The sequence below is a fragment of the Rhea pennata genome, chromosome Z (genome assembly GCF_028389875.1).
Source record: "Rhea pennata isolate bPtePen1 chromosome Z, bPtePen1.pri, whole genome shotgun sequence".
Taxonomy (NCBI): Eukaryota; Metazoa; Chordata; class Aves; order Rheiformes; family Rheidae; genus Rhea; species Rhea pennata.
Window position 1 is genome coordinate 70,520,430 of NC_084702.1, and position 23,326 is coordinate 70,543,755.

General features: G+C 56.0%; 1 protein-coding gene across 1 annotated transcript in view; it reads right to left on the bottom strand.

The window, feature by feature from the left end:
- Positions 1-1,453: 1,453 nt before the first annotated feature.
- Positions 1,454-23,326, bottom strand: part of TLN1 (talin 1) — a 60,702-nt gene continuing 38,829 nt past the window's right edge. The window contains exons 25-57 of the mRNA XM_062600660.1: positions 23,143-23,271; positions 22,837-22,939; positions 22,319-22,527; positions 22,029-22,148; positions 21,444-21,641; positions 20,908-21,047; positions 20,457-20,550; positions 20,105-20,194; positions 19,749-19,871; positions 19,396-19,539; positions 18,859-19,020; positions 18,594-18,734; positions 18,134-18,315; positions 17,571-17,703; positions 17,020-17,121; positions 16,720-16,890; positions 16,319-16,468; positions 15,858-15,959; positions 15,567-15,686; positions 15,054-15,200; positions 13,856-14,022; positions 13,283-13,466; positions 12,886-13,011; positions 12,454-12,570; positions 12,168-12,353; positions 11,880-11,987; positions 7,661-7,766; positions 7,330-7,454; positions 6,911-7,036; positions 5,833-5,895; positions 5,396-5,578; positions 3,569-3,694; positions 1,454-2,854 (exon numbers count right to left, since the gene is read on the bottom strand). Coding sequence (XP_062456644.1) covers positions 2,723-2,854; positions 3,569-3,694; positions 5,396-5,578; positions 5,833-5,895; positions 6,911-7,036; positions 7,330-7,454; positions 7,661-7,766; positions 11,880-11,987; positions 12,168-12,353; positions 12,454-12,570; positions 12,886-13,011; positions 13,283-13,466; positions 13,856-14,022; positions 15,054-15,200; positions 15,567-15,686; positions 15,858-15,959; positions 16,319-16,468; positions 16,720-16,890; positions 17,020-17,121; positions 17,571-17,703; positions 18,134-18,315; positions 18,594-18,734; positions 18,859-19,020; positions 19,396-19,539; positions 19,749-19,871; positions 20,105-20,194; positions 20,457-20,550; positions 20,908-21,047; positions 21,444-21,641; positions 22,029-22,148; positions 22,319-22,527; positions 22,837-22,939; positions 23,143-23,271 — 4,509 coding nt within the window. The 3' untranslated portion in view covers positions 1,454-2,722. The remainder of the gene's footprint in view (positions 2,855-3,568; positions 3,695-5,395; positions 5,579-5,832; positions 5,896-6,910; positions 7,037-7,329; positions 7,455-7,660; positions 7,767-11,879; positions 11,988-12,167; positions 12,354-12,453; positions 12,571-12,885; positions 13,012-13,282; positions 13,467-13,855; positions 14,023-15,053; positions 15,201-15,566; positions 15,687-15,857; positions 15,960-16,318; positions 16,469-16,719; positions 16,891-17,019; positions 17,122-17,570; positions 17,704-18,133; positions 18,316-18,593; positions 18,735-18,858; positions 19,021-19,395; positions 19,540-19,748; positions 19,872-20,104; positions 20,195-20,456; positions 20,551-20,907; positions 21,048-21,443; positions 21,642-22,028; positions 22,149-22,318; positions 22,528-22,836; positions 22,940-23,142; positions 23,272-23,326) is intronic.

Below are 23,326 nucleotides of genomic sequence, written 5' to 3' on the forward strand. Positions count from 1 at the left end.
CAAAAACCTCCGCAGGGCTTCGCCCGCGTGCCGTGGGCGCTCGCCCCCCGCCGCCCCACGCAGCCCCCGGCCGCTTTCTGCATTAAAAAACTACGTCCAGCGAGCAAAAAAAGAAAAAAAAAAATGCAATCCCTTCGGATCCAGGATCCTCTAAAAATAACCCGTGCTTTAATAACTCGCGGGGCTCCTGGCGCGTTCCCAGCTGCCGGCCGGGGGGGGGGGGCCGGGGGCCGGGGGCGGCCACGGGCCCGCGGGGCGCCCTGCGGAGGCGCCGCGGAAGCGGGGGAAGGGGCGCGCGGGAGCCGCGCAGCGGGCTCGGCGGCGCGGCGCGGTGCGGCGCGGGGGCGGCGGGGCGTCGTGCCCGGCGGCCGCCAGCCTCTCGCCAGGGCCGAGCGGCCGCTGGAGCTGCCCGGGGGGGGGGGGGGGGGGGACCAGAAGAGGAGCCGCGGGCGGCCTCGCAGCGCGGCTCCCCCGGCAGCCGCCCGGGCGAGGCGTCCGCGGCCGCAGGAGCCTCCGCCTCCGGCCGTCGAGGGCGGGCGGCTCTCCGAAACGGGCCGTGGCCCAGGCCGTGCCGGGCGATGCCCCCCGGGGGGGGGGACACACACACACACGCCCGCGCGTCCCGTCCGAGTCCCGCTGAGTGACGGGGCGGGAACAGGTGGGGAAGGGGCCGGCGGCAGCTGCCGCCCGCCGGGGCCGGCCCCGGGGGGCTATTTCGGGGCCTGAGCTCAGCGCCGGCAGCCCGCGGCGCCCGGCGCCGCTCGTGGGGACGCGGCCGGCTGCCCCTGGACCGCCGGGGAGCCGGAGGCGTCCGGGTGCTCCTCGACGAGCTGGGAACGTCCCCAGGTGCCAGTGCCCCCACCTCCCCCACCACCATCGGTGGGGCATCGGCCCTGCGGATATTTTCGGCTCGCGGGAGGCCAGCCGGGAGCGCAGACCCCGCAGGAGCCCCCTCCCACACCGCCCCCCCACAGCAGCACCTGTGGGGCCGGCCACATGGCTGGCAGCAGGGGTCCGGCCCGCGGGTGCCTGGCGCTGGACGTGCTTCGAATATTTTCCGTGCTGTCTAAGCACCCGTGCAGCTCCCCCCTGCCCCCCCGGAGCGCCGGTGCCGGCGAACCCAGTCAGCGCTCGGGCTTAACCTGCTGCGCAGCACAAGCGAAGGGCCCTGGCGGCAAACGTCCCCTTGGGGGCAGCTGCCATCCCCCCCTGCCCTGGCCGGCGTGCCAAACCCGCAGCCAAACGAGGCCCGCAGCCCCCGCTAGGAAGCTGCTCCGAGCCGCTGCTCCCCTGTGATTTGTACGCACGACTTGCCCCCCACCGGAGCTACCCGCTCGTCCCTGAAGCAGCCCAGCTCCAGGCTCGTGGCTCCCTGCCTGGGTTCTGCGGCGCGCGCAGGGGGGCATTGCCCGTCTCTGCCCCGGCGTGGGACAGCCACACACGCACCCCAAAAGCAGGAAAACCAGTTTTATTGATCATCGCGTCTTTCCAAGACAACATCTCCCTTCCCCCCTCCCCCCGGAGCACTGGGGGAAGCTGGTTTCCTTTAACCTTTAATATGGGAAGCTTAAAGTATCAAAATAGTGAGAGAAGCCTCAGCAAGTGCAAGGGAAAGGGGGCGGCGGGGGCAGGGAACCGGGTGTCCCGGAGCCAAGGAGGGGTGGGGAGCCGGGCTCCGGGACCGGGCGCCCCGGTGCAAGCCTGCGGCACCCCCGGGGCTCCGAGGCACAGGCTGGGGCTGCTCGGGCTGGCGGTTAGTGGGGAGGATACGAGCAGGGCAATAAATGAACTTTGAAAGCTGCAGATTCCTTACTACAGAAATTTGACGTTACAAAAATACCAAAGATCTTGGGAAATGATGCAGGCACTTGGGAACGAGGAAGAGGGCAGAGCTGGCCGGGGACTGCGGGGGAGGTAAGGCCCCGCAGGAAGGTGGCGACGTGGCGGAGAGCGGCTCTAGGGGCCAAGCCGTCGCGCCCCAGAGCGGAGGCACGGCAGCCCGGCGCTTGGCCCCTCTGCTGAGAGGCTCGGGCTGAAGACGACGCTCTCGGAGGGGGCTCGGTGCCTCCGGGGGAAGCCGCGGCGGGCAGGGAGACGCAGCCAGCAGTAAGGCATCGAAGGTGAAAGGCGGTTCTGTGCGAGAAGTCAGCAAGGGAAGGTGCAGAGCTGCTCCCTACCCCCCAAGGGCAGGAGAGGGGGCAAGACACCAGTCTCTCCCCCTCCCACGCAGGGGAGAGGGAGAAGAGAAGAGCTGGAAAGAGAACGACAAAGGCACACGGGAAATCCCCAAAGGTCTGGAGGGCCGGGAGAGGCCGGGCTGGGCGCGCCGCAGCCCGAGGCCCGCCGCAGCCCGAGGCCCGCAGCGGGCTCTCCGGCCCCAGGCACCCTGCAGCCCCGGCTGCGCAGCGCAGGCCCGAGGAAAGCCCTGAGCCGGTCCAGAAGAGGCTCCCACTCCAGCCGTGCCCCTGCCGTGGTGCGGACACACGTGCGCGTGGGAAGGTGGGCTGGGCGGCGAAGCAGAGTTGCTGGTGCAGCGCCTGCTTGGGGCAGTGGTGAGCAGTGTCTCAGTTAGTCCTGGTGCTCTGGGTGCAGGCAGAGCTCTAGTCTATCCAAGGCAGCCCTTTGCTCGAGGTGGGTTTTCTTTAAATAGGAGCCGGCGGCAGCAGTCTGTGCAGTGAGTGGCGAGAGGGCTCTGCCCAGGAGCAGCTCAGTCGCACACGGCTCAGTTCTGCTCCTCGTCCCGCAGCTCCGACGGCAGGAACTTGTACTGCTGTTGCCGGATCATGGCCAACTTTTTCCGGGCCTCTTCCAGCTCCCGTTCCTTGCGCAGCATCTCCTCCTGGGCGGCGATGATCTGCCGGCAAGAACACAGTAAGAGCCCGTGGGATCGTAGCTCCCTCCACCTACTGACTAGGGACAGAGCCTCTGCTGGAGCAATGTGCTATGGGGGCACGGGCAGGTTCCTGGGGCATCAACATACTGCGCTGCTGTTTGCTAGGCTCCCTTACTGCTGCACAGTCCTCTGCTTCCTCACATCGCAGCCACAGCTTCCCTGAGCTGGCGTCTTGGGCAGGAGAGCTGCTGTTTCTCCAAGCTGTGGCAGAACCACCACGGTAGGACTGTGGTGCTTGGGGGATAAGGGAGAGTAGCCCAACACCCGCGGCATGTGCAGGTCTCAGCTGTACGCTCACGGCTTGAGCCCGATCACATCTAGGAGACAGAGCTGGGACCTGTGTCACCCTATGCTGGGCAGTTCTCAGCTCTTGCCCTGTGCTCTGTCCCACACACGTCCTGGCTGCAGGGATGGTGCTGATATGATCAGCATTACAAGCCTGGGACTGTGGTACAAGCGTGTTCACTAGTGGTGCCTGCTACTACAAGCAGTAGGAGGACTGTAAATCCTCGCCACTTAACTGGTGGTGGGTAGGATGGGTGCAATTTCCCTGCCTGCAGCATTTTTTGAGGCTCTCTGGAGAGGTGCCCTGTGTTGCTGGATCATAGGACATATTCTGGCTGTGCTGGAAGCCAAAGCTGACTCCGTCCCACACAGAACAGCCCCGCTCCTCACCTGTGCAATTCCCCCGACCATCTTCTCCTTCACAACCACAGTCTCATCGTGGTCCTGGAAGGCAGCCGCTTTCTGGGCTGCCTTCACCAGATTGTCTGACGCCCTCTTCACAGCATTGCCAGCAGCCTGGAGCGGGCAAGAGGGAGAAGCAGCAGTGTAAGTCCCAGCCCGCTGAGCACAGCCTCACTCCGGGGCAAGACGCTCTCTTAGCGGCCATCCTCTCCTGTCGCTTCCAGGCACGATGAAGCCAGGGACACCGCAGGGGCACCCCAGGGTGCAGACCTGCTGAGGAGGCATCAGGGCCAGAGGAAAGATCCGGCCGTGGAGCACAAAGGAAAGAGGGGAGGGAGCAGGACGGAGACGAGGCTCCGGTACGTGGGGTAGCAAGGCATCAGCGGGCCTCCGGGAGCGCAGGCGAGAAGGGAGGCTGCGGGCAGGGGGAAGGCACTGGGAACAGCGCTGTGGGTTGCCACGTGCTCAGGGAGGCTTGGGGCCCGCCACTGCACAAGGACTGGATGCGGACTGAGTCAGAAAGCACGAGCGTGCCCAAGCTCGGGGAGCCCTGCCTGGGATGGGGGCCAGGTGGCGTGGGAGCCCTGTCCCCCGACTGGGATGGGCGCCAGGTGGAGCAGGAGCCCAGGAACTCCGCTTTCCTCCAGGCCAGGACGGGCCAGACCCGTGGGCGGGCCGAGCTGCCAGGCAGGAGCGGCGGCCGGCGCGCCAGGAGCTGCACGCAGATTCCTTTACATGGTTAGCTGCGCGTCGCCTCAGCAACCCGCTCATGACCATTTCAGGCACTGCTGCTCCCAGCTGGGCTCCCGGGCCAGGGGGAGTCCTGTCCCAGGCCGGGCAGACACGGAGTCCCTTGCTCCAGTCCCATCTGAACAGCGGGGCAGGGACTTTGGAGGGGTCTGGCTGACCCTCCCCAATCTTTGGCCCCAAGGAGCCACCCGTGCAGGCATTAACCCCTTGTGTGACATGGCCCTTGAGGGTTAACCCCCGAATGTCAGAGCAAGGCACTACAAAACATGGCCCAAACATTACCCTCCCGAATGCTAGGGATCTAGTGCACACATTTCAATCATTCCCACGCCAGGCGATTAGGTCTGAATGCCTCCAGGCTCAGTAACCCAGCCCCGGAGTACAGCAGCCCAGGATTACATGTGTGCCGAGCACACAGCACACAGTTAACCAGTGAAATCCAAGCCAGCTGGAGCTTATGCCCCAGTAACCACCACTGTCCTGTGCTAGGCGCCAGCCTCCAAGGACTTTACGGTTACCCTACTTTCCCCTGTCCCTCCCGTGACAGGCCCAGTCACCAAGCCGGGGAGGTGGGGGCCCACAGTGCCCAAACATGCCCTTGATTTGGTGCACAGGAGCACTGACGTGGCTAGTAGCAGTCATTTGTGGCAAGATACACAGGCCTGGCTGGGGCAGCACGCCAGGCCTGGCACGCTGCACCCACCTCAGGGCAGGAGTAGGCTCACAGCAGGCCACGGGCATTCCCTTAGAGCGCAGGGAGCAGCGGCGGCTGACGCACACTCACCTGAGCTGCCCGAGCCAGCTCTGCTCAACCTCTGCTTCCAGCAGGGAGCCCTCACGGTGCAGGCCCTGAGAAAGCCTCCAACGATGGCACGCAGGCAGGGAGCGGGAGCCTTGGGGAGACGCCTCTGCTCAAATACCCTTTTGCTGTGCTGCTGTCCTGTGCTAAGCTCCCTGCATGCTCTGATTTCACTTCTACCCACCCCCTGAGCACTCAGTTCGATGTTCAGGAGCTGGAAGGAGCCAATTAGTGCAGGAGGTGCACAGAGGCAGACTGGGACTCACCTGGAGCCTCTTCATGGCCTCTGAATCATGGTCAGCCTTCACCTTGCAGGCCACCAGGAGCTGCGCTGTGGAGGCAGCCACCTGCTTAGCTGACGAGATGAGTTTCTCTTCACTAGCATGGCCTTGCACTGCTGCATTGGCGGCTTCACACAGATTGTTGGTGGCAGCAGCCACCATGCGTGCCTGGAGGTAGAGAGGGTGTTAGAGAGGATGTGGGAGCCTCCTTGGGAGAGCATTTGCCCAGGGAGGTAGGGGAGCATGGGATGGAGACCAGCAGCTCCCACACTGCGATGCAGCTGGTGGAAGCAGAAGCAGGAAATGGGCTGCTTATTCCACAGAGGAGAAGCACAAGGGCACAGCGTCCCCATGGTTGCAGCAGGACCTGCGAGAAGGATCTTCCCCAGCTCACAGACACTACATGCGTCCTTAATACTCACGGCTGAAATGAGTCCCTGGGACCACTGTCCATCGTCCACTGCATTGGCTGGGATGGCGCCCACCTGTGAGCCAGGAGAAGAGGAGTGAGTCTCGCTGCCCCCTCGCTGCATCTCTTGCTGCGGGACACGAGAGCAGTGAGCAGAGCACACCGCAGTGTCCCCAGCCTGCCCTGCTGCCCACTCCCAGGATATCCCCTTTGCCGCAGGTAGTGCTGCCTGGTGGCACCTGCCTTTGCTGCTCCCTGTGCAGCCACCAAGTCCTGCAGCAGGTCAGGCCTCAGGTTCCCAGGCTTTGAGGACCCATGCCCCTGGGCCTGGCGCAGCACAGGTACCTCGGCTGCATGTCAGCGCTGCTGGGGCAGCCATCCTCTCCTGGAGCTGTCTTGCCAAAAGGGCAGGGAGGCACAGCCACAGACCCTGAGGCCATAAGGGATTAAACTAATGCTCCGCTTTACACAGGCCTTCAGCTCTTCCCTGGACCAGCTCTTGCATCAAAGCCCAGCAGCAGGAACAGGAACAGTTCTTCTAGAAACACACCCCGTCTCAAGCAAAAGATGACTGTAATGGAGAACCCACCACAGCCTTAGATCTATCTGCCCTTTCTGTTAAATCTCTGCACCTTATCTCTTAAAATCAGCTTCATGCCTGCAGCCACCGGACTAGTTTTACCTGTCTGCCTGACACAGGGCCCCTGGGATCACATTTGTGGTGAGCCCCTATCAGCTGGGCTCTCTGACTGTGTTAATTAGACTAACTGCTGTGCATCTCCATGAGGAGGCTGATTTGTTGCCTGCTGGTTTTCCTCACACATCTCTGAACTATCTCTCATGCTCCTATTTCCTCCTCCAGTATAATCCTTACTACATTTGGCTTTCCTCGGGGTGGTGTGCAGAGGGAAAATGCTGTTCACCAGCCACACTTGCCACAGCGTCTCTGAGCTGTTCTCTGTGTGAGCTCACCTACCATGGGCTGTGGAAGGCCCAAGACCCAAAGCACAGCTCAGGACTCCATAACTGCACATACAGTGCTTCACTACAGACTTGCATGCTGCCTATTTCTATCCCCTTTCCAGCCTTACCTTCCCTTGGGCCACCAATTCTCGCTGGGCTGCTGAGGCTGCCTTCACCAGGGCACTTGTGGCTGCAGCAATGGATTTGGCAGCTTCTAGAATTTGTTCCTCAAAGTTCAGACTCTCATCTGCTTGCTGAAGATGAAAATAGGGGGTATGAGTCCTAGAGAGGGGTGCTGGGAAACAGGGTAGGGCAGGAAGCTACAGAAGTTGGCATTGGGGCAGAGGGGTGCACGTATATGGAGATGGAGAGAGGAACTATGGCTGTGGGACACAGAGCGGAAGACGCTGCCAGAGAAAGGTCCAGCTGGGGATGTGGCGAGGCAGTAGGAGTGCAGGAAGAGGAAGGAGATGGATACACAGATAGGAGAGCCCTCAGCTTGCTCGAAGCTCAGCACAGGGCATCAGGCAAGGCTCAGCACCACTACCTTGGGCTTGGCCCTCGGTTTCAGCTGCTCCAGTTTCTTGGCTGCAGCCTCAATGGCAGCCGCTGCCCCCAGTAGCTCATTCTCAGCAATGACAGTGGGATCTTCTGGGTCAACCCACTCAGTCCCTACAGGAGACAGGAATCAAGACAGACATAGGGTAAACCTGCACATGGCCTCATTCCCGTTCGTAATCCCTAGCCCCACTCACTCCCACCTGTGGGGATGGGGCAGGCTCTCACCTTACCTACTCCTATTAGCTACTCAGACCCAGACCGTAATTGTGGCCCTAGATTCTGTCCCTAAGATGGAACTAGCCCTAATATGGGCTTACCTTTCATGGCCTCAGCAGCCTGGATGAGTTCAGTGACGGAGCTGGCCACGCGTTTAGAGAATCCAGCCAGCTGCTGCTTCAGCTCATGAGTCGGCTTCTGCAGGATCTGCGGGAAAGCAGCAGATATGAGCGACGTAGGCACAGCATGAAGCAGGTGATGGGTCCATAACCTCTCCTCCCCTGTGTGACCCTACTTGCAGGCTCTCAACAACCCTGTATTTGCCCCTCACTCCCAAAATACATCTGCCTGGCACAGAGTCTGAAAGTCCTGCCTGGGGCCCAACCATCTTAGTTTCGCGCTGCTGTTAGTGCCACCCACCAGCCACGGCACTGCAAGGAGTCCCTCCTAGTCTATTCGAGGTGTTCTCCCCAGGGGAGGATGGTGGGTTCCCCAGTCCCCCCTGCCAGGTGCTGCCCCTTCCCTGTGTACGTATCAGTCGTTTGCAGCTTTCTAAAGTGACACTGGCCAGTCTCATTCTGCACAGGAAAAAGATGATCTTTTCCTTAGCCCAGTGGAGTTCATCGCCTCTGGGACATCTTGCAGCAATGAGTTTTGCAGGTTTAAGTTACAGTCTCTTCCTGTATCCATCCCCTCCCCCAGGATTTCCCTCTTCTTCCAAAGCATTTCAAGGCCCAGAATCATTTTCTCCTCCCTTTCCCCATTTTTGGAAGTCTGGCTGCAAAATGTGGGATATGAAGGGGAGGACAGTGGTGCCACATCCCAGTCTCTCACAACAGTCCTATACGGGCAGCCGGAGGAGCCCTGAGGAGAAGCACATTCCCCCGGAGCCCAGACATGCACACACCACAGCACACTCGAGGCCTCCCAGCCCACCACGCGCACGTGCACGTGCGCACAGAGTCCTGCTTCGCCGCGTATGCATGAACGGCAGAGCTCCCTGTCACCTGTCACACAGGCGGGGCGGAGAGCAGGCTCCAGACTCGGCACGGCACGGCCCGCGCGCACCCCGACCCGGCTCACGCGACACGCACGGCGAGCGTCAGCCAGAGCAGGTGTGAGTACACACGCAGACAGAGACTGCAGGGTCCTTCCAAAAGTCCACGTGCATGCACAAAAACACACACGCACGCACACACAGTGCCACCCCAGCATCAGGCTGGGCACACAAACACGCTGTGACCAAGGCTCGTGCAGAAGTTAGATACCGGGAATCACACCAGGTTTCACCTTACCGGCTGAAAGGAAAGGACAGAGAAGAGAGAGAAGACGACAGTGAACGCCCTGACACGGACAAGAACGCGCTGGAGAAGAGGGTGCGCTCGGGGCAAGGCTCCTGCAGGCTCCGACAGCCATGCTGGGCACTAGGAGGGTGGGCTCAAACCCTGCGGGAGCCACAAGCGGAGGGGAAGCGGAGGGGAGAGAGTGGCAAGGAAAGGTGTGGTAGGGAGCACGGAAAGGCGGCTGTTCCCCAGAGAAGGGGCAAGGAGAGGCCAAAAAAAAAAAAAAAGAACTCGGAACAAAAGATCAGAGGTACCGGGTCAGGAGCAGTGCTACGATCATTCGCACATTCGTACTTCTGCCCGGTTCCCCAGGCATGCGGCCGGGCGTGCAGAGCCAGGGTCACCCCAGGACGAGGCACGCCGTCTAGACTGAGAGCCTCCGAGGGCTGGAAACCCACCTACACCCAGAGCAGCTAAGGAGCGGCTGTCCTCCTCTTCCCCTTCTGCACCTTATTTCTACCCACTCTAGACTGTCAGACTACAGTTTTCAGCTATTAAATTTTTCTTTCTTTCTTTCTTTTTTTTTTTTTTGTGACAGAGGCCTATTGTTACCAAATACCAATTCCCCATGGAGGTTCAAATTCCTTCCCCTCCCCAATGAAATATGTTAACTTTCTTACTCTTTTGCTAGGAGACATGTTTTCCATCCAGAACCAAATAACTCTTGCAGCTCTTAACTGAACTCTCATCAACCTCTTGTTCACACTCCGAATGAGGTGTCAGTTCCCAAAGGGATGGGAACATATCGATGGATGTATCCCACTGATACAGCAACGGTCTTGCTGCTGCTGGGGTAGAGTCACATCCGTAATCTAACTTGAGATCTCCTATAGACAGGACAGGAACCAGCTCTGCTCCCTGAGCTACAGCAGCCCATGAGAGCCCACAGCTAGCTGCCCCAGCAGCACCTCCGTGTCCTTTTTACTCACTGCTCTCCAGAAACCTGCTGCCCTCTCATAAATGTGACCAGTGTTTTTGGTTCCTGCCTTCACAGACCAGTATGCTGTGACGGGTGTGGGACTCCAGAGTTGATTCTTACAGGAATTTCATTCTGGACTTGTGTGGTGCCATCCCAGTAAATGTGCAGGATTTGCCTGTGGTCAAAAATCCCCAAACTGACAGCATACAGTGACAGCCAGTTTGCTATCATAAGCACAACCAGCCAAAGTGCCATATTCTTAACTCTGTTGTCTGCTCTAACAATGTATTTAAAATTGCTAAATAGTCTCTGTCTAGAGCTAAATGTACCCTAGAGGCTATAAGCTTACTAAAACGCACCCCTAATGAACACTGTACGAGATGTACCATGTGATTGCTATTAAAGAGACATCACATGTCATTTGGACAATTACACCCCAAATACAGCCAAATAGTACACTTCTGCAACTAGACCGACCTTGAGAATTGCTACACTAAGTTATCAGCCCAATCATCCGTTAACAACAGGTCAGCCAGAGAATTTCACCTAGTACCTCAGTCTTGGCTGTGATGATTTATGTGTGGCTAAAGCATTTTCCAGAAAGATGCTTGATCTAGATTCAGAGCACAGAAAACCCACTGCTTCCCTTGGGGTTGTATCCCAGCGGTCATCTCCTTCAGGTAAAACTTTGATTTCACCTGTGTCTGGTTTCAGTCTCCAGCCATCAGCTCCTGCCCACCTTATCTTGTTCTGCCAGCGTTAGTTACGCTCTCCTTAAAGGAACTCAGCCTTCTTTGCAGGAAACTAAATGACATAAGCTCTCTGGCCTTACTTTTAGTGAACCTGAACAACTTGCGTTTAAACAATCCCATTTAACCAAATTAGTCAAGTCCTTGCTATTTTTCATTATTGTAATCCACGGTTATTGAAAACTCCACAGGTTTTGTGCAACTTTCCAGTAAACTCAGCTTTATCTTTACTATCTTGCCAAAAATGCAAACTACTGGAACTACTTCATTGGATCCCTTCTTCCAATCCCTTGGCTAATCCATTCTTAATTTGCTTCATGTAAACCACACTGATCTTGTAGAGAGCTAATTAAAGCAGTCAACTGAATTACTCTGGAGGAGTAAGCTATAGGGAGAGTGGATCCAAAAGGTGCAGCTGGCCTTTGCAGTCAACAGCTCTGCCTCTGCAGGCACAGCTCATCTAACACTCTCTTTTACAAGCTTAACAAGCTCTGCTTTCACACTAGCTGATGTTTCTTACTCCCACCACCCTTAGTGGAAGCTGTTTCAGGATTTTGTTCCCGTGTTGTCGAATTTCCTGCCTCCATCTGTTTACGGCCAGTTAATCTCCATCTGTTGTCGGCCAAATACTTCTCTTTAGAGACTGTTCATCTTTCCGACATCTGCTTCTTTAAGTAATTACAAGGAGCACTCCCATCCCTGCTCTCCTTCATTTTGCCAGTCTAAGCAATCAGGGAAAATGGGAGATTTCTTGTACAGGACCAGGGATGGAGATGAGGCCACACACTAAGTACAGGGGCAGGGAGTGGGAGAGGAATCCAGCACTGGCTCTTCAAAGATGAGTTGACAGCCACTGCCTAGCTCAGATCAAAGCAACTTTAACAAAACTAGCCCAGGGCACTACAGCACTGAAGCTGCTCAGCACAGCGTTCAGAAAAGCTGCATAACTCCCCAGGAGCACTGAATAAAGACTTAGTGGGCAGCCTGTGTGGAGCTGCATGCTGTGCAGTCTCAAGTCAGCAAGCAGGTTTCTTCTTTATGCCAGGAACTGAAGAACAGGCCTTCCTGGATCAGGCAGTCTGACCTCCACACCAGCGGCCATGACACACCACCTCCTCTCCTCACCTTGCCTTCAGTCCCACAACCTGGGTCTGACTACGTGCAGCTCACAGAAAGGCAGCAAGGGGGAGCGTGAGAAAGGATCTAGAAGGGAAGCTGCAGAGCCCAGAGGAATTTGGGGATTTGGGCAGCACCCTGGTGTCCAAGGGCTGCCTCTGCAAACTGTGGGAGTAGGGGTAGAGACACTCACCACCAGTACATGCTCCAGAAGTTCCAGATAACCATCAGCACATTCTTTACCGAAGCGCAGCGCTCGCTGCCGCACGTCTGCGCTCACCTCCGGGTGGTAGGCAGCCTCCTGAAAAACAGAGACAGTGAGCCCTTATTCACATCCAGATGGCTCCTACACAGCCCTGAACAACAACCGGGCTTGTGCCAGGGCACCTGCAGCCACCGGTAGGGTGCATGCTGCCCCCCACAAATCTGTGCTGGACTCACATCCCTTCCCTATCAACAAAGCCAACCCATGAGACAGTACCTTGCAGGCACGCAGCATATCAGCAATGGCACGACGGCTCAGGTTTGCTGTGGCAATGACGTCCTCCTGCCGACATGAGTTGCCAGCAGCCACAGCCTTGGCTGTTGCCATTGTGATGCCTTTTGTCATACGGATGAAGTCCTCTGGAGTTGAGGTCTTGGCAGGAGGCACTGGGCTGGAGAAGACCTGTAAGATGAGAGCAGGGGTGAGTTGTAAAGGTAGCCGGCAGATAGGACATCAGTTGAGGCATCAAGGCTGCCTGTTTCAGAGCCCAGTCCACACTTACTGCCAGCTCTTGGCGTATGTGCTCTATCGTGGCCTCCAGTGCCCGCGTCCCCTTTGTGGCCTCATCCTCAACAGCCTTCACTGTCTTCAGCAATGAAGTGACGTTTGTGACCATCACCTGTTGAAGGGAGAAAAGAGCCAGGCTAAGTCCCATGCAAGCTCTCAGATGCTGCCAGCATCTTTTCTTCCATACTGATTTGGCCCAAACTCACACCTTCCCTATACCCCAGTCACATTACCTCACTTTCTTCTTCCAGCATTGCTTCCTCTTCATGCTGTGTCCCCATCATTTCTGTGCCCACCCCCTTCCCCCTGAATCTGCCTCCCAGCTCCTCACCTGCCCCCAGACCAAGACAGAAGGCCTCCTACCCTTTCTCCAGCCCTCCTGCCCCATCCTCTCTCTCCCATCAGCCCAGCAGACCCCAATTCAGACCTTGGCAGAGTTCTTTAACTGGTAGACAGCAGGGTCATCTCCAGCTTTGCCAGCAGCTGCCTTAGTGGCACTGATCAGGTCTCCAAGTGCCTTGGCCACATCCTTCACGGCATTGATCAGAACCACCTAGGGAAAGCAAGGCCAGGATAATGGCTTAGAGATAGTCACACTGAGGCTGGCGGTGGCCCAAGAGTGAAACACGTCTGGGTATGCATGTACCCAGTGTACCCAGAGTCCAGCTGAGCCAGCTCTGCTGGCACCAGTCAAAACCCAGTCAGTCCTCACCGAGACATGCAGAGTCTAGCCCAGAATACCATATGACACCCTAAACTCTCAACTCCAAACCCCTCAAGAAAGCTATAAGCAGCCTCTTTTCCTCCCAGACATCCCCTCCTACCTGAGTCTCAGGGTCTTCAGAGCCTAGGCTGGCAGCACCCAGTTTCACCACTTCTGCCAGGCGTGTGATGGTGGACACAGAGGACTGGGCAGCCTGGGCTAGCTTCTCCTGGCTGGCTGTGGCATTCTGCACCAGCACCTTGGTGTCCTCCACCAGAGCTTTGGCTGTCTTCAAGATGCCCTCCCTGGGGAGAACAAGGGTCAGAGAGAATACACCCCTGTACATGTGCATTTATGCAGCATGTTAAGGACTGATAGACTAGCACCTGCTCTCTACATGCTCACACACTCCTTGTGTAGCCACTCTGGAACAATGTGTCAAGAGCCTGGCCAGGTGCTGCACTATAGAGGGAGAGCACTATTCATGTGTGTGTCAGGGATTTAGAAAGACCTTAAGTCCTGCCTTCTGTACGTAAGAAATGAGGGGAAAGCAGAGTCAGTGTGACCTGGACCTTGCAGGTCTCCTTGGGGATGGTACAACGCCAAGATAGATAGGAGACTGGGGGACACAGCCTGACCCTCAACTCTAGTTGGGCAGCGACCAGATGAGGTATTGCATCTCCAGCCCTAGTACCTGTGATCAGCGAAGGTCTCAGAGTTCTCCCGATTGAGGGTTCCTGCAGTGGCAAACATGATGGTGGTGTCGAGATCAGCAATGATGCCAGAGACAGCACTGGCTGCTGTAATACAGGCTTGCGTCCCACGGTTCCCAGCCTGCAGGGCTGCCAGCACATGAGACACCTGAAGAAAACATGCAGAGTGACTTGGAGAGTAGAGCAAATTCAGGCAGCCCCTACTGTACATGTTCTGTACACATACTGTACACTTCCCCAAGACTGCTTCAAGCTAAGAAGGGTAAACAAACTGTGCAGTTTGAGCATCCTTTGTTAGCTTTCATTTATTTATATTTTGCACCTTTGTATTTTGTATTGTATATTTGTATACAATATACTTGTATATTTGTACTTATCATGTTTGGAGGTACAGGAGATATAGGACCACAATAACTTCCAAATGAGTAAAGTTTGAATGATGGGTATCAGAATGTTACAGCTCCTTCCTTCTTTAACTGTTAAACTCTATTTCTCTACTTCAGCAAACACTCATAGGAGAGTAAGTTTCCTGATGAAAAGCACTCTTGGAAAGAAAGAACCTGCAGGAAGCCCTGAGCATGCAGACACAGGTCAGGCAGTATAAACAAAGTGTTTGTTTTGTTTTTGTGGTCTTGCTTACAAATATTGTAGATCTACCTGCAAATCATGGAAAATTTTTTTAACCATGTTTTTGTCTGTTAGTAAGCATGTTCTCTAGATTCACAGACAGGATCCTTTCTACCATACCAGCAAAAGATGCAGCAGAGATCTACTACCCAACACAAGCTGCAGGCTTCCTAGAGCTGCAGCAAATGCTATACATACCACTAAAAGGGGTGATTTAGATGAGCCTGGGCTGACATCACTGTAGAACTTAAGTCTCCTCCAGCAAGTCATTGCCAGCAGTTCAGCAAGTAGCACCTGGACATTGCACTTGCCCCTCACAGCAAAAGTTGCTAGTATAGAGCCTAGACAGTCAGAGGGGGAATCTATCCTCCACCTTGTCAAGTTGTGCCAGGGTAAGTGTGGCTGAGAGTGCACATAGAGCCCAGCAGGGCCATGGGAGAACGCAGCATGGTGGCTCAGAGGGCTTGATCCAACATCCCTCCCTCTACCTGCCTTGCCACACTGTTCCTCCTTTCTCCTGCTACCCTCTCTGGGACCCTCTGGGCTGCTCACCTTCTCAGAAACCTTGCGTGCACTCTCTATCAGCTCCTTCTTGGTGTAGGCATCGCTGGGGCTGCACTGCAGGGCTCCAGCCTTGGTTACCAGGGCAGCGCAGCCATGACCCAGCTCCTGCACCCGGCGCTTGATGTGGGAGCCAATCTGGAAGTGAACATGCATGTGAGAGAGTCAGAAGGGAACTAACCTTTGCATCTGTGATACCCAGTGGGAAACGCCAACCACCCCCCACTCCAAATAGGACTTCCCAACACCGCCCCTCTCTGCCAGTCCTCTTATTCAGGAGATATACTGCTGTCCTGCCAAAAGGAAATGAGGCTTTGCTCCACATTTGCACACACAGTTGCAGTGGAGGTCTGAATATGCTGCCTCCTCTCTCCTCTGACAGGAACTTTGAAGGCCTCCTGATCTTTGCTCTCACACTTCAAGAAATCCTGCTCTTTCCTATGACATATGCTGGTACTTCTCCCCATGCTTATTGGGAGACTTCACGGGTTTCAATGGTCCTACCTCCTCATTCTCAGCAGTGAGTGCAGCTGGCTTGGCCTCTTGTGCCAGCTGCCCATAGTCATTGGTGAGTTGGTTGGCCAGTATGCCCAACTCATCTGGGTTGGTGGTGGATTTGGTGACCTGCAGGTGGAAGAAGAGCAGAAGTCAGACAGACCAAATGTTGGGGCAGGCAAGCAAGGAGGGCAGTGTCCCCCAAGGTGGGTGAGACCATGGCCCCACTGTATGTTTCCTTCCCTACTTGAGCCGGGGCATATAGGAGGCAATGGCCTGCTTGATGGCCCCAGCACTCACCATCTCCTGCACAGTCACTGCAATAGCCTTTGCTGTCTTCACCATGGTGGTCTGGTAGTCCACAAAGGACCCCTCCGGCTCACCCACTGGCCCCTCATCCAACTGCAAGAGAACATCAGGAGAGTTTGGCTCCAGCCCCAGCCCATAGACCCTCCTTCACTGTACACCACAGCAGGAGGCTCACGCTAACCTGCCGGGGCCTAAACTCACAATGGCCCCAGGCTGCTCTGAATATTCCCTCCCTCAGTCTGACCTTTAGAGCTCCAAGGAGGCAAACCTATCAGTGTGCACCTCTACTTGTTTTTTCTGGCGTGTTTAAGCTCAATGCCCTGTTTCCTCTCCTCCCCAAGCAGCATTTAGTGTCTGGATCCCCAGGAGAATGAGCAATGACAGTGCCCAGTGTACAGTTTAACTCTGACTCCTTCTCTCTCCCACTCCCACTTTCAACCTGGCCCTCTCACCTGGTTGATAGCCTGGGTGATGGAGTCCACCATGCCCCCAACGACACCTGCAGCGCTGGCTGCCTCATTCAGTGTGGTGGTCAGGTCCTCCACGGCTTCCTTCATCATCTGCACAGCCTCTTCCAGAGCCTCCTGGGTGTGGGCAGCTTGCTGCAATGACAAGCCAGAGTGAGAGAAGGCAGCTGCTCCCCAGTCTTCCCACCCACAGGGGATGCTGCACCCCTATCCTACGCACATCCACACACAGGTACACACTATGGTATGTCCCGAGAGACAGACTGCCTCTCCTCAGGTCTCTATGTCCAGCACACATACGTACTCCACATGGCACATGTTGAAGCCTCTCATACTTCATCCACATGCAAAGGAGAACATGCCACAAACATGTACCTCCCGCTCACCTTGGGGTTCCCACCAGCCTCCTTGGCTGTGTACAACATCTGCAGGGCAGACTCGGCCAGTGTTTTAGTCTGGTCCAGGAGGTTCATCTGCTGCTGGTGGTTGGGTGTTTTGGAGGCAGCTCCAATAGCTGCCATAATGAGTGGCTCAAAGTATTGAGCCATCTGGGACACCTAGGAAGAACAGCATTAGTGTCAGCACCTTCTACCACAGGCTGGCTAGAGCCTCTGTCTCAGTGTGAGCACCTCCATGCACATTTACTTGCCTAATCAACAGGTCCCCATCCCTGCCCCTCCTGTTACCTTGTGTCCCAGCTGGGAGGCCTCAGCTCGGGCTGCACTGGCCACTGGCTCAATCAGGTTATTGATCTCTTGAACAGCTGTGATCATCTGGTTGTGCAAAGCCTGGTGGAAAGACAGCACATTGCATGAGGCTACAGCAGGACTGTTGTCACAGAGCTCTGCTGTGAGATGGGGAGGAAGAATATTTGTCCCCGTCAAGCAACAGGATCATAGGGTTCTAAAGTGCTGGTTGACTGGATGACTATCTGGCCTCAGATATTCACAGAAGGGAGACGTGCTGGCAGGAGTTAAGGCTGGGGGAAGCAAGGCAAAGCTCCCCTTTCTGGGGCAGTGCATGGCCCACACAAGGGAGTTTGAAACAAGCCTGCCTTGACCTGTGCTTGGATGGAACCCTGCAACATGGGGATTTGGCAGCAAGGCAGCCCAGAGTGAAAGCAGAGGAAGCCAGCAAGGACTATGGAAACACATACTGGGTGTTTGGCACTTCACATTTACAGGGGACTGGTATGATGAGGCTGGGAAGGCTTTGGAGCAGCATGTCTCCCACTCACCTCCTGGGAAATATCTTCTCGGGGGGCGAGCTGCTGGCTAATGGCAGCAAGGGAAGCCTGGTCCACCTCCCGCATGCACCTGTTCAGGACCTCGATGGCCTCGTCACACTCCCTCTGTCCAGGAGCTTTGTCCCTGCATCATAGATGGATCAGTACCACAACCAAGTGTGCCCTGTGTTGGCAGGCTCAATGCCACACTCTCACCACAAACTCTGGCTGGTGCCAGTGAAGGGCAGGACCTCTCTCCTTAACCCTGAGCAACCTAGAATCCAAGCCAGGTACCACAACCCCACCCAGCCCATACACACTGGCACCATCCCCCACAATCAACCCATCTTAATGCTGTAGAATTACAATGCCAGCTCTGGGGCTGTACGGGAAGGACTGCATCTTCCTTTCTGTCCCCAGGCAGTGGTCAAAGTGAAGAACAGGAGCAAAATGAGTCAAAATGTCTCAGGGATGCTTACTCAGAGCATCCCCCAAACAAGGTACTTCTAAGTGAAAACAGAGCCATGGCTGAGGGTGCAGGCTGCAGTGAGATGGCCCGGCCACAGCACACTCACCTCATGTTGGTGATCAGTTTCTTGATGGAGTCGGAGACAGTGCGAGAGTGGCCAGCCAGCACCGACCACTGGGGTGGGTCTTTGGGATTGACGGCTAGAGAGCGAGCAGTCTGAATAAGGCCAGCAGAGCTCTCCAGCATGGTCTTGGCAGAAGAGATGATGGGCTCCATGGCTCTGCGTCCCTGTGCAGGGAGATCATTGCTCAGTGACCCAGACAGACAGGTGTGCGAGGGCCTATGTGAGAGACATTACCCCCTCTCCTGCAGTCCTGGCCAAGGAGCAGCCTTTTAAGCCCAAGGCTCTCTACTGCCTCCTTGCATCCCCTCCAGGCACTAGCTCTGTGCTAGGGCCCCATCACAAGCTCACCAGTGACTCACATTGCTGAGTACAGCTCCTCTCCATCCTTGAGTAGTTCCCATCCCAGCCTGGCTGTCCACTCCCTGCCCCCGTGGGATCTCACCTCAGGGCTGATCTGGGCAGGAACGGTAGCAAACTCTGGGTTGGAGGCAAAGGCTGTCAGGTTATCCACAGCCTCTATGAGAGGGGCTGTGGCTGCACGGCACCTCTCCCGGTTCTCCTCGTTGAACGCACCGTCCAGAGCCTGGCACACAGGAGAGACCAGGGAGTTACCTAAACTCAACCATGTCTCAGTTCCCCCCAGCTGTTGCCTAGACCCTGCCCACTTCTGCAGGGCCACCCACAACATCTCGACAGGGAGACCATACCTTGATAGTCTTCACCAAGTTGGCTGTGCTGTTGGCCACCTCCTTGGCCGACTGGACAAACTGGCGCTTGGCAACAGGGTTGGCAGTGCGAGAGGAGGCCAGCCGGCATGTGTTGCATAGGGCTGAGGTGTGTTTAGCTACGATGGTGGCTGCTGACAGCACCTATGTCAGGTGACAGAAAAGCACTGTGGCAGAATCCCAGCATCTCTCTCTCCCCACACCTACATCTCTCCCTTCCCACCAACTCCAAGTCCACAAGGGGCAGCAGGGTGTGCAGAGGATGGACAAAGCAGGCAAACGTCAGCTATCACCCTGTGCTTCCCTAGAAGAATCAAAGTCCTGTACGCCCATACAACCTCTCATCTCGACTGTCACTGTTTCGGCAAAGCTACCAGCTGGTTCTCAGTACAGCTAATGAGGCCTGATGAGACACTAGCCACAAACTCAGCCAACTCTTTGGACCCAGCTCTTCCAGCTAGTCTCTCATTCCCTTTCATCCAAGAAAACGCTCACCACAGTGCCCCATCTTGTACTCACCTGAGACTGTGTGCAGGCAGGGTCCACCAGGTTCTGGCAGGCCATTTGGATGGCTTGGTTAGCTCTGGCAAACTGAGTGGGGTCTACCAAGCCTTGCTGTCCGGCCTGGCTGTTGGGATCTGAAACACCTACGAGGTAAGCAGCCTGGGAACATGAGAAAGGATGTGAGAATATGCCTGCAATGGGAGAGGCAGCCAGAGCCACAGAGCAGGCACGGGGTGCAGAGGTGGGTGGCACAGGGAGGTTTCTCCAATTACTGAGCTATGGGGTCAAGCTTTGAGAGCCAGTGGAGGGGCTCTGTGGAAATTAAGCACTAGGTATAATACAAGGGGTTGGGACTGAGCACATCTCACCTGAGCTGCTGCCTCTGTGAGGCCACAGAGAGCTTTGGAGGCAGCACTGATGGACTCTCCAAACTCTGGCAGCTTGCTGTTCTTGGCGTTCTGGGAAATCCCAGCCATGGACTCGCCCAGAACCTGCAGGAGACATCAACCACCAGTTAGTGACTACATCCCCGTCCTGTACAGCGCTCCCAGGCTCAGAGCTCACCGTGCTTCATAAACAGCGTATTTGTATCCTTGAAGAAAAGGAATCAGGTGAGGTAGTGCTCTTCCCTTCATCCTCTTTGTCTCCATCTCTCCTAAACCCCTCTATCCTCACACTCCTCCCACACCTCTGTCTCCAGCTCCACTCCCAGCTCAGGGCTCACCTTGGAGTTCTCCATGACACTGTCGAGGCAGTTGAAGTAGGACATATCATTAACAGTCTGAGTGGGGTTCTCCAACAGCTCCTTCACCGTCTGCAGGGACACAAGAGTCAGATCACAGAGGATGTGTTCACCGTAGCAGGGTCTGTGCTCTCCACCTCCTGTGCCAGTGCCCTGGCATCTCTTTGCTCCCTCCTTCCTCAATGTGACGTAGCTACCGCTCTTCCTACCCCAGTGATCTTAGCACCTGATGCTTCCAGCCTCCACCTTACCTTGTGTTGACCCAGTCAAGCCCACACAAAAGAGAAACCCCAGGCGACTGAGCCCCTCTGTGATATTTGTTTGTTCTTCTCACCTCCAGCTCCCTCAGGGCATTGTCACACTCCTTTTGGCCTGGTGCCTGCTGGGTGCACATCGTGATCAGCTGGTTAATGCTGTCAGTCACAGCTCTGCCAGTACAGGAGAGACAACCACAGATTAATGCTAGCTCTACTGCCTTCATCCACTGCTACTGCAAACAGCTCATTGATTTGGCCACGGGGAATGTCTTGGCTGTAGCAAACAGGTAGAGGTTCTGGCTAGGGGATATTCCTACCCTCCTTCAGGGTCTACCTCTTTTGACAGACTATCATAGAGCAGTCAGGTCAGGATTACTACAGACAAGTGGTCTCGGGGAGCTCCACAGCAAGCTGAATCCCATGGAGGTAAGCACCAAGTCTAGATTCTGCCTCCCTCTGCTGCAGGCCCCAAATAAGCCCTTGGCATTTCCCCATCTCCCTTTATGTATAGCAAACAGTTCCTCCTACCGTGCAGCTGCTGCTAGCTGATTCTTGAGGTTGGGGGCTGTGGGGTCAGCAGAAAGTGCCTTTGCAGCCAGCAACAGCTTGCTGGAGGACATGGAGATGCTTTTCAAGTTTGACACCACCTGCGCCTGGTCTTCTTTAGTCTGGAAGAAGCCAAGAAGAGTCATCTACAGGTTTCTAAGCTCCATGTCCACCCAGCCTCCACCTTGGGTCTGTCAGCAGCCTGGCCCCAGTTTCCAGTGATTTCCAGGCTAAGCATGCTCCCTTAACCCATCTTGTCTGCCTGCTGTTGTATCCTTGCTACTGCCAATTAACACTTACAGAAAACAACCCAAGCCAATTCTTCCCCTGCTACTGCAGCTTAGTCTATCCCCAGACCCCACCTCACTGGCTGCTTTAGCCACAGCCACTCATGGCAATCCTTAGCCATTGATCCCCCAGCTACTATGTCCACAGTCAAACATCCTCCTGGGCACCCAAAGGCCTCTCATGATACGACAGTTCACAATGCGTCATGAACAACAGGCATTTGCTCTCACCGGGGACAGGCTGGCCATCTCTACTCCAGCCTGCAAGAACTCATTGAAGTCTTGTCCAAATTTGCCAGATGACTTGGCCAAGTCTTGAGGGGTGCCACGTGATGCCTGCACCAACTCATTGGCAGACTGGTTAAGTCCTGCGGCTGCTTGATTCAGCTGGCTCTGCGCTTCCTGGAAGCTCTTGGTGCTGGGTGGGAACTGGAGGCAGAGAGAGAGAGATTAGGAGCACTAGAGAGACTAGGAAGAAGTTAGAGATGGAGGATGAAAATATAGCATCTAGAAGCACACATTGTTTGTGGCCAAAAAACCCTAGAGCAGCTGCCCTGCTCTCCAGTACCATGAATTTTCAGCACGAACAGGTAGCAGACAGCAGTTGGCATGCTGCTGTTTGATGAGTCCTGACAAAGCCCAGTGTGTCCTGGATAAGGCTGACACCACTGAAGATGTCAATATACCCCTGAAATCCACCTTCGTGATAGAAAGGCTACTTAGGGACATGCTAGAGGGAGGAATCCAGCATGAATAGATTAGCTCACATCATCACTGCAAAGCTTCCCTATCTCATCCTGGCCTGGCTGAACTCACCGAATCGGCTAGCAGTCTCTTGCTGGCCTCGCCCACCGTACGGATGGCAGCATCCACATCCCGCTGTCCAGGAAGGCAGTTCACACAGCGATTCAGAGCCTGAGACACTGCCTTGGCCACCTGTGGAGAGCAAGAACAGCCACTGTCACATGCACATCTCCTCCAGCAGTGCTGCACTGCAGGGGCCTTTCCCAGAACCCATGCACTGTAGCTACCACTAGCTCTGCATGCTTCCCTGGCCTCAGCAATGTGCCAAGAACTTGCTGAGGGTGTTGGGGCCCAGTTCTCACCTGGGCCAGACGTTGCTGGCTCTCTGGGTCACCAGGCTTGGCCACTGCTTTTCGTGCTTCCTCGATGAGGTTGTTTGCTTTATCCATGACGTCACCAGCGCACTCCAGCATGGCAGTCTGTGCCTGCGGGTCCGAGGTGTTGGCTGCAATGCCACGGGCAGCCTGGCTGAGTGATCGCAGGGCCTGGGCCACCTCTCGGGCAGCAATTCCTGTGACGAGAAAGGTAAGTCACTGATCGAGGCTAAGTAGGAGTGATAAGACCTACACCATGCTCTCACCGAAGAATGCGCTCCTATCTCCAATGTGCTTAGCCTTGAGGCAAGGGACTAGGCTGTTCCCCCCACCACTTCTGGATCTTCCCTCCTGTTCCACTTGGCTCCCTATTTGCCTGAAGCCCTCTGATTTGTGTCCTGTTCAGGAGCAGCTGCCCCTGAGTACAAGTGATCTTCACCACTCCCACACACAAAACGAAGGCCTAGCCCTTGCCTATTTCCCAGTTTAATCCTGGAGCACGATACCTGTGTAGTTCTCGTTGCCCTGGGCCACCTCTCCAAGGAGGTGAGCAATAGCAGAGCTGACAGCTTTTGTGCTGTTCCCCAGGTCCTGGGCGCACTTCTCCATCTGCAGGATGATCGGTGAGAATGTATTGACAGGTTACACCTCCAACCTCCACCCATGCATTTCCCACTCTCCCTTCTCTGACCTCAGCCACAGCACCCACCATTCCCCAACATACTGCTCCCATCCGGTGCCACTGTTTACTGTTCCTGCTTGCGCACCCAGACCCATTCCCCACCTGAGCCATCTCCTCCTAGAGTCCTTACCGTCTCTCCTGGCAGAGGCTTGAGTTTGCCATCCCTTGCAGCTGCCTTGGCTTCCTGTAAGTCCCTCTCCAGGCTCTGCACAAGGCCCAGGGCAGAGTCTATTTCCAGGGGCCCACAAGCCTCCTGAGCCTGCAGTTGGAAGAAGGAAAAATGAGTGAGGCAACAGCTGCAGGAACCTTGGTGT